General features: G+C 35.4%; 1 protein-coding gene across 3 annotated transcripts in view; it reads right to left on the bottom strand.

Moving 5' to 3' along the window:
- Positions 1 to 6,876: 6,876 nt before the first annotated feature.
- Positions 6,877 to 16,652, bottom strand: part of runx3 (RUNX family transcription factor 3) — a 64,134-nt gene continuing 54,358 nt past the window's right edge. For 2 of the 3 annotated variants that reach the window (XM_042769460.1, XM_042769461.1), the window contains exons 7-8: positions 15,510 to 15,581; positions 6,877 to 8,802 (exon numbers count right to left, since the gene is read on the bottom strand). In XM_042769460.1, the coding sequence (XP_042625394.1) occupies positions 8,279 to 8,802; positions 15,510 to 15,581 (596 nt within the window). In that variant the 3' untranslated portion in view covers positions 6,877 to 8,278. The remainder of the gene's footprint in view (positions 8,803 to 15,509; positions 15,582 to 16,652) is intronic. The other variant, XM_042769462.1, reaches the window with a different exon arrangement.

Consider the following 16,652-nt stretch of genomic DNA (forward strand, 5'->3'; position numbering starts at 1 on the left):
GACGAGATTGTAAATCTGAACAAGGCTGGAATGGGCTACAAGACCATCAGCAAGAAGCTTGGTGAGAAGGAGACAACTGTTAGTGTGATTATTCAGAAATGGAAGAAATACAAAACAACCATCAATCAGCCTCGGTCTGGAGCTCCGTGCAAGATCTTTCCTCATGGGGTAAGGATGATCATGAGAAAGGTGAGGGATCAGCCCAGAACTACATGGGACGAGCCTGTTAATGATCCGAAGGCAGTTGGGACCACAGTCACAAGCAAAACATTGGTACACACTACACCGCAATGGACTGAAATCCTGCAGCGCCCGCAGGGTCCCCCTGCTCAAGAAGGCCTGTTTAAAGTTTGCCAAAGAACATCTTAATGTTTCAGAGAAGGCTTGGGAGAAAGTGCTGTGGTCAGATGAGACCAAAATTTAGCTCTTTGGCATAAACTCGACTCGCCGTGTTTAGAGGGAGAGACATGCTGACTATGACCCCAAGAACACCATCCCTACTGTCAAACACAGAGGTGGAAACATTATGCTTTAGGGCTGTTTTTCTGCTAAGGGTACAGGACAACTTCACCGCACTGAAGGGCAAATGTACGGGGCCATGAGTGACATTTAAATTGTCCCTAGCTATAATTTTGATCAAACTATTAGATATATGTGTGTGTAACCACTGTTGTTGTCAGGTCACAGCACTGATATTACCTGAGAGATTACAGTAAATATGCTAGAAAACAGCGTGCTTTCAAGGACTTACATTTACTACATGTGTGGAATAAACTGAACATTCACTGAGATTCAACTGATTTCCTATTGAACTGTCACCAGCTGAACTGCAGTGCTCAAACTATTTAAAATATAGTAAATTAAGCTACAAACTCGATCACCATGCACAATGTTTCCATCTAACATGCATTTTGAGGTGCAGCTCGTCATTTTACTGGTTAGCAGTATGGGGAGACCAGGGGGTAACACGGGTTAGTTGAAACACCTCCAATTTCTCCAAACAGGGACAAGTTACAAATCACATGATTTACTTCACTCATGCTTAGTTTAGTCCTTATTCCACATGTGATGAAGAAGATCCCTGGGGCGGACACAGCTGATTTTAGAGGGTAAAACTAATTTAGGCAAAAGACAGTACATTTTTTTACTTTATTTTTTTTTAATGGCAATGCCTGCTTTGTAATTTAACTCATCAAAGTTAAATTATGTTTTTTGTTTGTCTGTGTAGATATTTTTAATGCAAGTTGTTAGTGCTAATGTTTTGGTTGTTAGCTATGAGGTGAACTAGCTCATGGCTACAAGACTACATGGCTACTGGGTTAGTTGTAACAACAAGGCTCTGGATTAGTTTTAACATCAATGAAACATTTTAAAACCTACCCCAAGCAAATTTTTGTTGTAATAGTATGTTTTCTTTGAATTTCTGTATAGCTAAGTCTTTGAAGAGAAAGACAAACTGAGTGATGTCTCTAAGCATTTTGCATTATAACTAACAGTAACAAACATGCTCACACACAAACAATGTTCAAGACAAGTGTTCAACTTCACTTTTATTATGGCCGATTGCCATTTGCCACTGACAGAAACTTGCATGAATACACACACACACACACACACACACACACACACACACACACACACACACACACACACACACACACACACACACAAATGAAGTTGAAAAGTCAGTGTTTAATAAAAAATAAATAAAAACTTTCAAAGTCATTTTTTTTGTCATAATCCTTATTTCATAATGTTACATCTCACCCCATTTTTATTTAAAAAATTAAAATAAAATAAAACACAAAATTTCTGTTTTTGCTGCAAATATTAAAGCTGTGTCATGTAATAGCAGAAACTTGTAACTAGTTTGTGCCACATTTTGAATGCACTGGCTTCAAAGAACTACAAGATACAAATTGAAATGTCAAAAATGTTACAACCATCCCGGTTACCTCACCTTAATATCTCTGTAGATCTGTGTTAGATGTTAACTTTTTAAATTAAAAAACAACATACTGAATTTAAAACATCATACTGCAGTTAATGAAAACCAGAGAGCTAAGTCTGACAGTGTTGTGTAAACACGAAGACGAGGAAAGCGGAGGAACACACAAACCGATTCAATTGAGTGAGTCATTTACGCTGGAACCGCTCCGATTGAGTCAAACTTGAGACTTTGATCATTCAGTTCAAGCGATTCACTAGCAAAAAACAGATCCAGTGAGCTTTTCATTTTTGACATCACCTGAATGATTTTAAAAAGCACGTATAGTGATGGGTGAAACGGAACTTTTCGAAACTCCGAATCTCCAGTTTATGGGACAGTCACAAGCCTCCCGGTTTTCATCCAAAATATCTTAAATTGTGTTCCGAAGATGAACGAAGCTTTTACGGGTTTGGAACGACATGGGGTTAAGTGATTAATGACAAATTTTTCTTTTGGGGTGGAGTATCCCTTTAAGGGTTGGGTTGGGGTTATTTTCTGTTGTAGCATTCACCTTTCCGCATGCCACCTTTTGCCACGCCCATTACTCCGACCTGCAGCTATCACTGTCTTATTAATGCGGAAATGCTGCCATCTACTGCATGAAGAGAGAAGTGTTAGAAAATGGATTACTCTGTCCAGCAATAAAAATGTCAAAACATCTATATGTTTAGATACAAGTATGCTTATTATTTAACAAGCTCAACAACTATTAAAATAACAATCCACAAAGATAGCCTATAACTGTTTAAGTGACATAAACCAGAACATTTAAACCAGAAATGCTAAGCTGGAAGGAGAAGAAGAAAAAGAAGAAGAACACTAAACCTCTGAATTAAAACCAAAGAAAGGAAACAGTAAAATAAATAAATAAATCAAACTTTTTAAAATAGTAATAGTAGTGGCAGATTAGTTGTAGTATACAGTTTGAGGACACATGTGAAACAAAATAACATATAGCACAAAATAGTTATTATTATTATTATCATTACTTAATATTTGAGTGAATTGGGCAGATATCACGAGTTTTGGGGTTTGCGGCAGCATAGCCCATGTGTATGGAGTGGTCCAAACACTCATCACATGCTTTCATGCAGCTGGGTAAATATTGACGCTGGTTACTTGCACACACAGCGGCTCTCAGCTCATTTGAGAGAAAGACCCCCTGGATGCTGCAGCTTGAAAAATTTTAAAAGCTGTTGTCATATATACATTTTTAAAAGCTTTTTCAAAAATATGGAAAATATATTGGTTGAAAACATACTTTTGAAACATATGTAAGCAAATATGCCATTTTGAAATATATTTTAAAAATATTTAGGCCTACTTGATTTTTGTTTTATTGTAATTTATTTATTTATTTATTTTTGCTGCATGTATTGCTCATAGTTTATGCTTACCAATGCATTAACTAATATTAACAAATAAGATCTTATAAAAAGGACATATTGTAAAGTGTTACCAGAAATACAAACAGCACATGGCTTTAAACTAGTTTAGATGATTCCAGGTAAAGAGCTCACTTTTATTGAAACAGGTGACTTTCCATTCCTGAAAATAAATTGACTGTAAGGCACCTCAGGCTCAATAAAAGAACAAATGTCTCCTCCTGCCAAGAAATATCTACAGTTGAGCGGTTGCATGACTTGCAATACAAAGCTTACCGTTTTAAACCCTGGGCCGATGCCTGCATTTAACGCAGCAGACGCAGCTACTCACGCGGGACAGGGGAACGCCCGCTGCTCGCAGCGATGCCAGCCCGCATGGTTGTTGTTCTTGGACGTCTAGAGGGCAATAACTTTTCTCCAGCCTGCTCTAATGACTTCCAGCAATTTTATCTGTGTGAGATCTTCCGTTCCGACCAAGAGCCCGAGGACTGACGTGAAAGCACCGCCGGGGGTCAGATATCTTCGCTCTATCCCAGTTTATGGCACTTTACCAGAACATGAGTTATATGTGAATGCGAAGAACTGTGCAAAATGATACTATCTCCTCACAAACAGCCAGTATGTTTGGAAACACACTTATAGAGTTCTGAAGCAGTCTTCAAGTCATGTTCAACCACGAAAAATCATAGTTTTTTCATGCGGGCAGTGGATGGTTTGATTTCAAAAAGTCCCTAAAAAACACCAAAAGTATACAACTCGTGCGCTATATTACAGATGTTCACTTGATCTTTCCAACCTCATAATACCCATAAACAAATTCCAATATCCATATACAACATCCAAAAAGACAAAACATTCAAAAATTACTCTATTTTTAATCTTTATCATCTTATGCTCTTTTTCAGCTTAGCAGTACAAACTCCACTTTCTATAGAAAAGAACAGCATTAAATGTTCATGTACAAATACTGAAGTATCACACACACATTGCAGTGCAAACTTTTCATTTGAAACTTTGTGGAGTGTGAATCACATATAAGTCAGTCTGTTGGACTTTAAAGTGTGCTGGGTGAACTATGAGGAATAATTTTCAATGTTACAATTTGCATTTAATCATTCACCAGATGCTTTTATCCATTGCTACTTACAAATGAGGAATATCACAAGCAGTTAAGAATAGACAAAATCAAAATGTTCAATAATTAATTTACAGGGTGTCTCTCTATCTTATTCTTCTGTTTTCACTGCATTGGCTTGTGAAAATACTCAAAACGGTGCTCATTTATACAAAGATATATCTAAATGTTTAATAATATATTGCTATATAATAAGAGAAACAGTTCAGGTAATGAATGCTCTGTAATAGATCTTTCAAATTATATGCCAAGATGAATAAATAATTCAACAGTGAAAACGCTACATAAGGCTGATCACTAGGGGTCGCCAATATCACAGTGATTATTTTGCATTTACACTAAATTGTGTGTGGTCATAAGATATTACAAAAACATCAGAATGTGTTATAAAAAAAAGGAATTCTAATGTAATTAGAATTATTGTGCATTATTCATCTAATTAAAATAATATGAATACTATAATATTATCATGTTTTCATAAAATTGTAAGAAGCAAGTAAAATTATGGGATCTGTAATGCAAAAATTATTTAAAAAAATTGTAATGCAAAATATTCTTTCTTTCTTTCTTTTTATTTATTTATTTATTTTTTATTTATTTTTTTTGACAAAAAATAATGATAAAATGTGATATTTTCCATATTGTCATAGTTTAGTGCACTGAACACACATCCAGCTGAATTCAAGAAACATCAGCCGTAGGTAAAGCACACTAGACCCTTGATCTTCCCTCAGCATATCTGTCTGTGTCTCTCTGTGGGGTTTAAGGGCTTTAGTCTAATAGCTCCATTAAGTAGCATAACAGCACTGACTGCTTTAACCATCAATAAAACACACGCTTTACTCACAGAACTTTCTTTCTTTTGTTCTTTCTCAGTGTAGTTTGGTGTAAAAACAGCTTCTACTAACATTAAATGTGGACCCCAAAGATAAAATTAAAAGATATACTCACCCACAAAAAGTAAAGCTATCACTGATACACACACAGTAAAAGAATCATCTGTGGTGAACTACAGTATATGCCATTTAACAACTCACGCTTTGTTTCATCTATTGCTTGCTTCTTCTGTCAAACCTTCCCTTTTGAAATGAAAGCATCTGTGACTGTTATCCATTTTCTGTGTCTGGAGCACAAAACACAGGAGATTCATTCATATGTGAGTCTGGTATTAGAAAGTTTCACTAGGAAACTTTCAGTTTAAATTAGTTATAAAGGTATTAATAATCAACATTTGTCTCACAACATTTGTATTTTTGTAGCCATCTTAGATGCATTTTGAGGCACAATGGATTATGGGATCACATTTACCATAAAGGATATATGTGACCCTGGACCAGAAAACCAGTCATAAGGGTGAATTTCTCGAAATTGAGATTTATACATCATCTGCAAGCTGAATAAATAAGCCTTACTTTGATGCACGTTTTTTAGGATAGGACAATATTTGAAAATCTGGAATCTGAGGGTGCAAAAAAATCAAAATATTGATAAAATCACCTTTAAAGTTGTCCAAATGAAGTCCTTAGCAATGCATATTACTAATCAAAAATTAAGTTTTGATATATTTACAGTAGGAAATTTACAAAATATCTTCATGGAACATGATCTTTATTAAATATCCTAATGATTTTTGGCATGAACGAAAAATTAATAATTTTGACCCATACAGTGTTTTTTTGGCTTTTGCTTTAAAATGTACCTAAGTGACTTAAGACTGGTTTTGTGGTCCAGGGTCACATATGTGATGCTGCCTTAAAATTTGACACCAAAAGTCTGGTACTTATGATGCCTTAAAATCCTGCATAATGTAGGCAGCTCACTAGATTCTAGTGAGTTGTAAACTTCATGAAAAGGATCTGTTTTATAATGCAGAAAACACACAAAACACATGTAAGCAGTACAGAGAGACTTAGCTTTTATACAAAGACACTGGTTCTTTTCATTCGTGACCAATGCCTGTGATTCAGAGCGCCTCATTCATGTCCAAAATTTCACTTAGTTTTCAGCGCTGCTCAAAAGCAGTTTGGCTAATGAGGCCTGATATGAAACAACAGACTGCGTTATGGCCCATTACAGCACGCACACGCACACTGCAAATGAGACGGGATGCCAGGAAGACTTTCCCGTAGGAGAGTCTCGGATGAAAGCAAAGTTCTGGGGAGGATCTGCAGCAGAGACAATCGAGGATGGTGAGGTAATCTGGAGCATTAACACATATCAATCTGGTAAGAATGTCTCCATTACGTGGTTTAACAAGGACATAGAACCTCTTAAATAAATGTTTTAGTGCATAAAGCTGCATTGGAAAAACATAGACATTACATTAAATTTTCTGTATAATTTAGAAAGAATATATTACAGTAGCACAACTTCCAATTTTATATTAAAACAAAGAAATCCAAAAAAAAGAAAGAAAATAGTAGGAAAAAAAAATGTTTGTGACCCGGAAACACATCCTCTTTGGCTCAAATAAATTAAAAAAAAAAAAAAAAAAAAAATACACAAACCATAAAACTGAGCTCAAACAAACCAATGGTCTGAAAAAAAGAGCGATCAACACTGAGGAAAAAAGCAAACAAAGACTCTAAAAACTATTCCAAAAACGACGAGTCTCCACAAGTTCAAAGGCAAATAATTTGTTTGTGATATTGGAATGAAGCAAAAAAAAAAAAAAAACAACAACAAAAAAAATTAAACGCCGGTCTGTCTTTGGGTTGTAGACTCAAATCGAGAACCCACAGCTAAAGGGTGAATCTCACGAAAACACATCCAGATCACATTTCACCCTAAAATCAAAGCAAAAAATATTTTTGCATAACGAACATGATGCCTATATTTATGTAAATTTAAAAGATTTGCAAATGAAATAAAATCCTTTTTTTTTTTTTTACATTACAGTAATGAGAAAACTTTTTTGCATTACAATAGTAAGAATGTAAGGGTCAAATGTGCTTCAATGTGATGAAAACAGCATAACAATGCAAATGCAAAATGAATGGTTCTAATTTAAGCATCATTTTCTTCATGCAAAATATAATTTCTCATTTCTTATTAAATATGACCTGAATATGTTCCTGACAGGTTTTGTGATATTCACCATATAAACCGTTTTAATGAAAAAACCAACTGGCATAACATCTCACAAAGCTCACACTGACCCACACTTGCATTATATGATCACATCTCATCATTTCAAGACTATTTCAGCAAGTTTGGAAAGTACCTGAAACTTGTGGGTAGCATTTTTGTTTATCATCATATTTACACACTGAAAGTCCCACAGTCCTGCAGCTCTGTGAAGCTCTTTCATATTGTTAGCACGACACGTCCTTGTGATTGCAAAGCACTCTGGGAATTACAGCTTTCAGGCAGATTGGTTTGTAAGGCTGGATGAATTGGCTTTTTTTCTGAGACAGGCTCATCAGAATATGTCCATGAAGCACCTGCCTTTTTTTTCCTTTGGTTTTTCAGCTTTTTTAGTAAGAAAAGTTGCTGATATATTACTATAGGATGCCTTTTCTTATTATTTTTCAATTATAATCTTTCTATATACAACTAACTTTAGTTTTGATCAACGGAGGTCCATTTCTGTCCTGTATGGAGCGTCCAGAGCAAAAGCTCTCTCATTTCTGGTCATTGGATCATTTTGGTTGTCTTAGAAGCGATTGACATGCCATAGAAGGACGAAGAAACAAAACGATCAAACATGCAAGACTTTTCACCTTTTCTCTTAATTTCAAACTCTTTCTCACTATTTCACACTATTTCTCAGTAAGGCCTCCAGACGGACTCATCTATGCGTGTCGATGCACTCATTGCTGTGGGTGAGTTGCTGTGGCTACCGTCGGCATCCACGCCGTCGCTCTGGTTGCCGAGGCTGGCGTTGAGCAGGCTGTTGTTTCCGCCCCCGGTGCCTCCAGCTCCGCCAGCTGCAGTACAGGACGTCAGCATGCGGGTGGGCGACCTGTCGCCTCCTGATCCGGTGCCGCCGGTCGGAACCATGGAGAACTGGTAGGAGCCGGATCCAGTGCCGTAGTACAGGTGGTACGGTGAAGAGTTGGTCTGGAAGTGGGAGTTCTGGTTCTGGTTGCCGGGGTATGGAGGCGGAAGGTAGGTGTGGTAGCGGCTGGAGGTGGGCATCCCCGCCACGCTGAGACCACCGATTCCAGTGCTGGACGGGTTGGCAGAGTAGGTGAAGGGACCCGGATAATGCATGTGTGAATCAGAGAAACGAGGAGCCGTTAATGGAGAGAGAGACGGGAAAGACGACCTCTGAGGGAACAGATCCGTACCTGAACGACAAAAAATAAAGAAAGTGAGTCAACAAAAAGAGTAACAGAATTCAAGTCATGTCAGTAAGATTCCATGTTTTTTCCATGATTACCAAAAACATTTATATTTTTAATTTGTAAAGATTCAGACGAAGACTGAATTCAAGCTAAGAAATAAAATAAAGATTATTTACAAAAATAAAATAAATTATATATATCTATATATATATCTATATATCTATATATCTGTACGTCTATCTATCTATCTATCTATATATATATATATATTAATATATATTATTATATATTTAACCATTAAAACAATTTTATTATTTTTCCACAGTAATGACAACAAGATTTATAATACTAAGAATTTGAACAATATATATACAACAAAAAGCGATTTTCCCATGATTACTAAATAGTGTTTACATTTTTATTATATAATGTTTAAATCAAAATACTTTAAAAAAGACTGAATTAAAAAAAAGTTTATTAAAAAAATATTTTTAATAAATTATTAATTCAATAATTACAATTATTAAAAATATATATAATCTTACATTTTTATGACATTTCTATTTATATTAACATTATATTAATATATGATATAATGTTAATAAATCAATATACATTCATTTAAAATGATCTGTCAAATGCATCACATGAACTACTGTCTCAGAACTGCCAGTCATTAGTGAACTCCACATGATTGAATGATAAACTGTAAAAGTAAAAACAGTTGGTGCGAGCGTAATGTTATGAGGCTGGGGAGGAAGAAGACAACGAAGACTGTTATGCTCTGATTTTTGGAGTTTCATTTAGCGTTCACGTCCTGTGAGTCAGACTTTACGAACAGGTGTAAGAGAAACGTCTGTGCACCTGCACACAAGCACAAACTGCAGCCTGTTTCTGGCTTTATTTTTCTGCTTATTGGCCACATGCGAGCAGGGGCTGCTGGGATACTGGAGCAGGCTTTGGCATGCCAGTGCCTGAGGGAGGAGAATGCCGTCTGTGCGTGCCACTGACTCGTTTAAAACACTCTCCCCCCGTTCGTCTGGGGCACTGGGTCCATTTGCAAACAGAAACAGAGAAAGAGAGAGAAAAACATACAGTTCTATTTCAATTTCCTCAGACCATGCTCTCCCTCTCTCTTTCTCTCAGAGGGGTGTTGACTTTCTCTTCTACACGTTAGGGGGGCTAGAATCTGATTTGCACTAAGGAGAATTCAAGATTTCAGCTGCCATTGATTGAACCGAAACGGCCACAAATTCCTGCCAGACTCCACAGTTTTACTCGTGCACACACACACCATACGAGATTAATTACTAAAAGCGGAAATCTGACAAATGAGTTGAGAAACAGCTGCAAACCAGATATAACACCCAAACTGTAGACGCTGTTTACCTTCATTACCCTCACAGACACACATTCAGTGTCTCCCTCTAGTGCCTGACAGGATATTTGCAACATGAAAGTTTCCAGAACAGAGGTTTTCAAAACCTTCAAAACCCCCTTTGTCTCAAAAAAAAAAAAAAAAAAAAAACAAAAAAAACAAACAAAAAAAAAGAACACCACATTATTGAGCCCTTTTTGAAGCCCAGTGCTCTAGAGAGTTACTTGTTTGCTGTGTTTCTCAGCAGAACCATCTCACACATGATCTACATTAGTCTCAGAGGAAAAAAAACTGAGAGGGGGGGGGGGGTGCAGGAAACCATGTGGTATAACCCATATTTTGGTGACATTTTCCACTTTTAAATATTACAGTTTGAAGTTTCTGACAACATATTTAAGGGACTGACTGCCCTTTTTTTAACCAAGGATTTAAATAGAATTTATTCTTACATTCATTATTTTTTTTCATTATGTTTACACTCACATTGGCCTTCTCATGTTTTATAATAATATCAATATTACCATTAATATCAATGTTAATATTAAAGTCTATTACTGGGAAAATTACAATTACAATGACAATCGATATTAATTAACATTATTCATAAATAAATATTCATAAAATTTTCTGCAGAATCAATATTAACATTTTATATTTATATAATATAAAAGTAATGGTTTTGATGTTGAACACATTTTTATCCACATCAAATTTTTGTTTCTCTTACACATTATCACATATCATAATAAATAAATTAATATAAAAAATGGTTAATGGGAAAAAAGTTCGCCAGAAACATTATTAATAGTAAATATTGTTATTTGGAAAATAACAGACATTTTTAAAGAAAAATATTAAATATGAATAAATTTGATAAATAAATGAATATTAATTAAAAATGGTTAATGGGACAAGTTCTACAGAAACAATATTATTATTAATTTTAATGCAAATATTTGAATGCTAATATTAATAAAAACTTTCAAGGGATGTTTGGTCTTGGCACAACCAAGCCATGATGACTACTGAGGGGAAAAACATCCTTCTGTGCAGTCTATGGCAGTTAGGGCTCTGGTACTTTACTAAGGTGGGAAAAAGTGCTGCTTTAAAGTTCAGCAGTCATTTTTCTAAATGAAAATAAATGAAAATAATGAACATTCTCCTATTAAATGCTGTTATCCTTCCCCCATTGTGTTTTCGCCCATCACAGCGATCAGTTCAGTTCGCTGTGTTCCACTAGCCCACAGTCAAGCGTGTAACCCGGCTCACTACAGAGGTTTGCCTCATTTGACTGCTGTAGAAACTGATTTTGTTTGTTAACAGAAGAGCAAGCAGTAGCTAGGCGGCAGGAATTGGTGCAGGTTTGTGTGTGGGATCAGGGTTCTGGTGAGGATGCAAATCTCGGCCCTCACTTGTAAAATGGCAATGCAAAAACAGACGGATTACACCTGGACCAGGCAAATCATGTGGCCAGGAGAAAGAAAGACATGGAGAATAAAGACTGAAATATATACTCTTTCTAATCTAATCCAGTCATGTATATTTGCTTCAGAATATAGGATATCAAAAATACCACATATCCAACAATCATACAATGATGTGGATCCCAGACTTGCTTACTAGTTCATGGTTTGAGTTTCTACTATGTGGTTTTATGCTCAACTGGTGACACAAACCCACAGGAACCAACCAAACAATCACTAGATGTAACTATGCCATATACAGCGGCATCAAACTATTATTTTTAACCAAATGATGTTGCGCACCATTGCACACAAAGTATTAACATGTTCCACTAACGTTTAATAATTTGTCTGAACATCTACAATTTAACTGCATTATTATAAAGAATAATAACACAAACACACATTACAAGCAAGATAGATATGCAATAGATATGCTATTCAAAATGTAGATGTTTGGACAAATTATGGTCGCAATGTCATTTATTTATAGGCAATTTTTTCAAATGACAAACCGATGGTTTACAAGCAGGCAGAAAACTGGAGCAGAGCTGAAATGGCTAAATGTTTGCACTAGATGTTGATAAATGATAACTGAAGGTAATGGCATATCGCTCCAACAGGCAGAGAACCTGAGATGCAAGCAAACATGTAGATCTTGTGTGTTTATGTTAGAGCTGTAGTCCATAAGACAACACGGCACGTTGCATGCAAACTAGCTAATCTCGGACCTGTGCCGCGCTGCCATCTCATACATCAGGACGGTTCAGGTTACCATTCACAAACATCTGATACTGTACTGGAGATTTACAAATCAGGTCGTTGATTCAGGACCTGGATCACAATGAAACGCATTTGTGAATAAATCAGGAATGCCTTTTTTTCTCCAGTGAGGAATTTTGACCTTATTGACTCTAAAATCCATTTGTTGAAACGGCTGCATTATTATTGATCCAAAAATCACAATTATTAAGCAGCTTTTGCTGTTGTAGGACATTAAAGGGAATCAATATTCTTTCGGAAGCAATTATTATGAAATATAAGAACTGTTGGATCTCATTATTCCTGTCCAGAGCGGTGAGTCAACATTACACTCACGCAACTCTGCAGCACAGAACACATGGTATCTGAACCCACAGCACAAACGAGATCTATTTAATATCTCAATTGTTTCTCATGGACAGCAATGGACAGTAAAATGAAACTCCTCTACCCCTCAGATAATCTTCTCCAAACTTTCAGGCGAGTTCTCCACATGAACGCAAATATTTATCATCAAGTTCTTCTAAGCACAAATGATCTGAGCTTTTAACATTCACACAATAAACTTCTATTTTAAGAACTTTTAAGAGAAACATCTGAGATCAAATTAGTACTTAAATGGATAGTAAAACCCATTTACTCACCACCATGTTATTCCAAACCAGTATACATTTCTTTCTTATGTGACACACAAAAGAGGTGGTAACCGAACAGTTTTGGGTCCCACTGACTTCCACAGTAATTTCTGTCCATAGTGTGGAAGTCATTGGGACCTGGAAGGGTTTGGGTTTATTAAAAAAAAAATCTTCTTTTGTGTTCCACAGAAAAAAGACATGAGGGTGAGTGAATAATGACAGAATTTACATTTCTCTTTGAATCAAATATTTAAAAACTTCATTAAATCTTATGATTCTAAAATGATTTTTAGGGGGAAATTTAATAATAGTGTAAACTAATCTAATTTAATATTGACTGACCTGAAGTAGGCTCCAAAAAGTTCAAATCCATATTTGGCAGTTCTACAACTAATCTTGGAATTGTAGAACAAAATTATGCCTTCCAAACATGTTTCTGTGTGCGTGCCAAACTCTTGTTGGTCACGTACACACTGCAGAGTTTTAAGAGTGGCAACCACAGTTAAATGTTGGAGTGATAACCCTTAATTTTCCTTGTGATGGTTGACAGTGATATAGCTGTGAAAAATAGATGTGCATTTTGAAGAATGTTACTAACCAAACAGTTTTGGCTCCCATTAACTTTATTTTTGTCCATTAGGGATGTACGATAACTTATCATTTGCGATACACCGGTAAAAATTCTCCTCAAGATAAGAATTAGTCTTCCCATGATAAGAACGATAAAATCTAGTTGTTGACATATTTCTGTATGCCACCGTGCAGAGTGAAATGGCAGAAGGCGGACGTGAAACTGAGGAGGAGTATATGGCTAAATGAGAAGCTACCTCTACAATCTGGAACTGATTTGGTCAGGGCTGTACAGTGCAACAAAAAACAAAATCGATCTATGCGATGAATAAATGTACTACAGTAGCACGTGTGCGATACAGTTTTGCACGTGCCTTTTTACAAACTTCTTGTCCAACAAAGATATTTATTGACATACTTTTACTTCAAATTCACTTCATAACATTAGTCTAGTGTTATCTTCTTTTGCGTTCCACAGATGAAAAAAAAAGTTAATCATACAGGATTGGAATGACATGACAGTTAATAAATGATGACAGAATTTGAATTTTTGGGTGGACTATGCCTTTAAATTAAACATATTTGAAAACTTTTGATTCTAAAATGATTTTCTTTACAACAACATAAATTAATCTAATCTAATCTAATACTGACTGACCTGAAGTATGCTCAAAATTTATTTAGAAATTTGAGTCTGTATTTGGGGCTTCTAGAACAAATCTGTCAATTCTAGAACTGAATTTTGTCTTCCAAATCACCTTCTGTATGAGTTTCAAACTCTCTTTTAGCCACTTCAAAGTTTTGGGAACGAGAACCACAGTTAAAAATGGGAGTGAATACCCTTAATTACCCTGCGATGGTTGACAATGAGATGGCTGTGAAAAAGAAACATGCATGCAAGATCAACCCATTTAATTCTGCTATTTTTGTTGAAAGATAATACGCAGATATATGTCACTCTCATAACTACTGGGTGTACCAAACGAAATTAAACACTCAGTAGAGGAGTGACAATATTTTTAGCTGCAGTGTTGCTTTTAATAAACGTCAAATATTTCTTCACATCACAGAGCATGAATTCTGATGAAACTGCCATATGGTGTTTTGAAATATGTCACCTGATACACAGCGAGTCTATTAGAAATAATAAATCAATCAAAGTGCAATTAAAGAAAGCTATAACTTAAATGTCACAGGGGCTGGTGTGACAAAGAGAATCTTGTGTGTGTTGGAGATAAAAATGACTCAGCTGGTTTGGATGTTTGGGGTTTGCGGGAACAGGAAGGGCAGGAATTCTGCATCGCCGTGGGGAAGGAAAACCGTGCCAGAACCAGGTACGTGGCTGTGTGTCCATGGCAGCCACAGTTTGTGTGAATGTTTTCGAGTGTTTATATGTGTGTGTGTGTGTGTGTGTGTGTGTGTGTGTGTGTGTGTGTGTGTGTGTGTGTGTGTGTGTGTGTGTGTGCCAAAGCAAGTGGGTGTGGGGGTGTGTGTGTATTTCATACACTAAGAATGTTTATTGATGTTTCTGGGTCCATGCATGTGTGTGCGTGTGTAAGCAAAAGTAGATAATTTTTTATATTCTGTTTGTTTCAGCCCCTCCACAAAACGCTTCGTTCTTATCGGATAATTAATTTTATGATTCACCTATTAAGAGGGCAACACCCCCCCACACACATCTGTATATTAAAGAAGTCATCTGAGGGCAATGATATATGTGTGTGTGGTTTTTGATGATCTGTATGTTACAGTGATTCATACTCTCATTTAACTACCAACAACATAAAAGAGCACCACTGAACAATCATGCCAAATAAAACCATATTCCTGAAACAGTATGGCTAAAAAATAGATTAACATGAAATGGAAATAAAGAAAGTCAAAGTAAGACACGTCTCTTACTTGACCAGCGTAAGTCGTCTTCCACTTTGCAAGTCTTCAGTGCAGGAGGGTCAATCTGATCTGGCCATAATGCTACAACGTAAACAAAAAAATATATACATATTTAATCACTCATCATTTTTTTACACACACACACACACACACACACACACACACACACACACACACACACACACACACACACACACACACACACACACACACACACACAAAAAAATCACAAAAAATCACAAAATTATTCCAAAATTTTGTATCTATATATTGATATTTATATATTTCCTCTTAAAAGTTGCTGTAAACTAATAAAAAAATAATAAATAAACATAATAAAATCTTTTTCATGTATATACAACAAAATAATAATTCATAATATTAAACAAATATATCATACAAAAATATAAATTAATGCAATATATTATAAAGTGCTGCGTGATATGGTTAAAAGAAAACTTAATGTTTTATATCCATTTGATAATATTTAAGATTTATATATTTACATTGTATTTGCTCTTTAAAGTTGCTGTAAATTAACACAAATATTTATAATAAAATAAACATTTTTAGTTACAAGCAGCAATATTATGAGATATTTTAATGAACAGAAATTTACCAAACCAAAATATGCATTAATGGATTAAATAATTAATCGCTGTGTAATATATTTAAAAGATATTTCTAAATATTTTATATCCTTTTGACAATATTTAAGATACCTCTACATAATATTAAATATATATAGCAATATAACAATATTATATTACATTTTATTACATGTAAACATTTTTGAATGATAAAACGAACTTAAAGTCAGTTCACTGAATGAGATGGACAGTTGATTAAACTGATTCATTTAAGTAGTCTGAACTTACCAACACCATTTTTGTTAATAAAGTGTAAACCGGGAATGCTGTTGCTTAATTTAAATTTTATTTTGTCAGCAAAATCATCATTAATATACAGTGCCTATTAGACATGCCGTCCAGCCCTGTGTGCGTATTTGTAGGATTGCGACACAATGAATTTGTCCACACACGTTCAGTGTGATAGTGGTGCTAGTGTTTTCATCAAATGGGCCGAGAAAAACAAACATAAAATCTTATGCTGGTGTCACATTACACACACACACACACACACAAACTTAGA

The sequence above is a fragment of the Cyprinus carpio genome, chromosome A13 (assembly GCF_018340385.1).
Source record: "Cyprinus carpio isolate SPL01 chromosome A13, ASM1834038v1, whole genome shotgun sequence".
Lineage (NCBI taxonomy): Eukaryota > Metazoa > Chordata > Actinopteri > Cypriniformes > Cyprinidae > Cyprinus > Cyprinus carpio.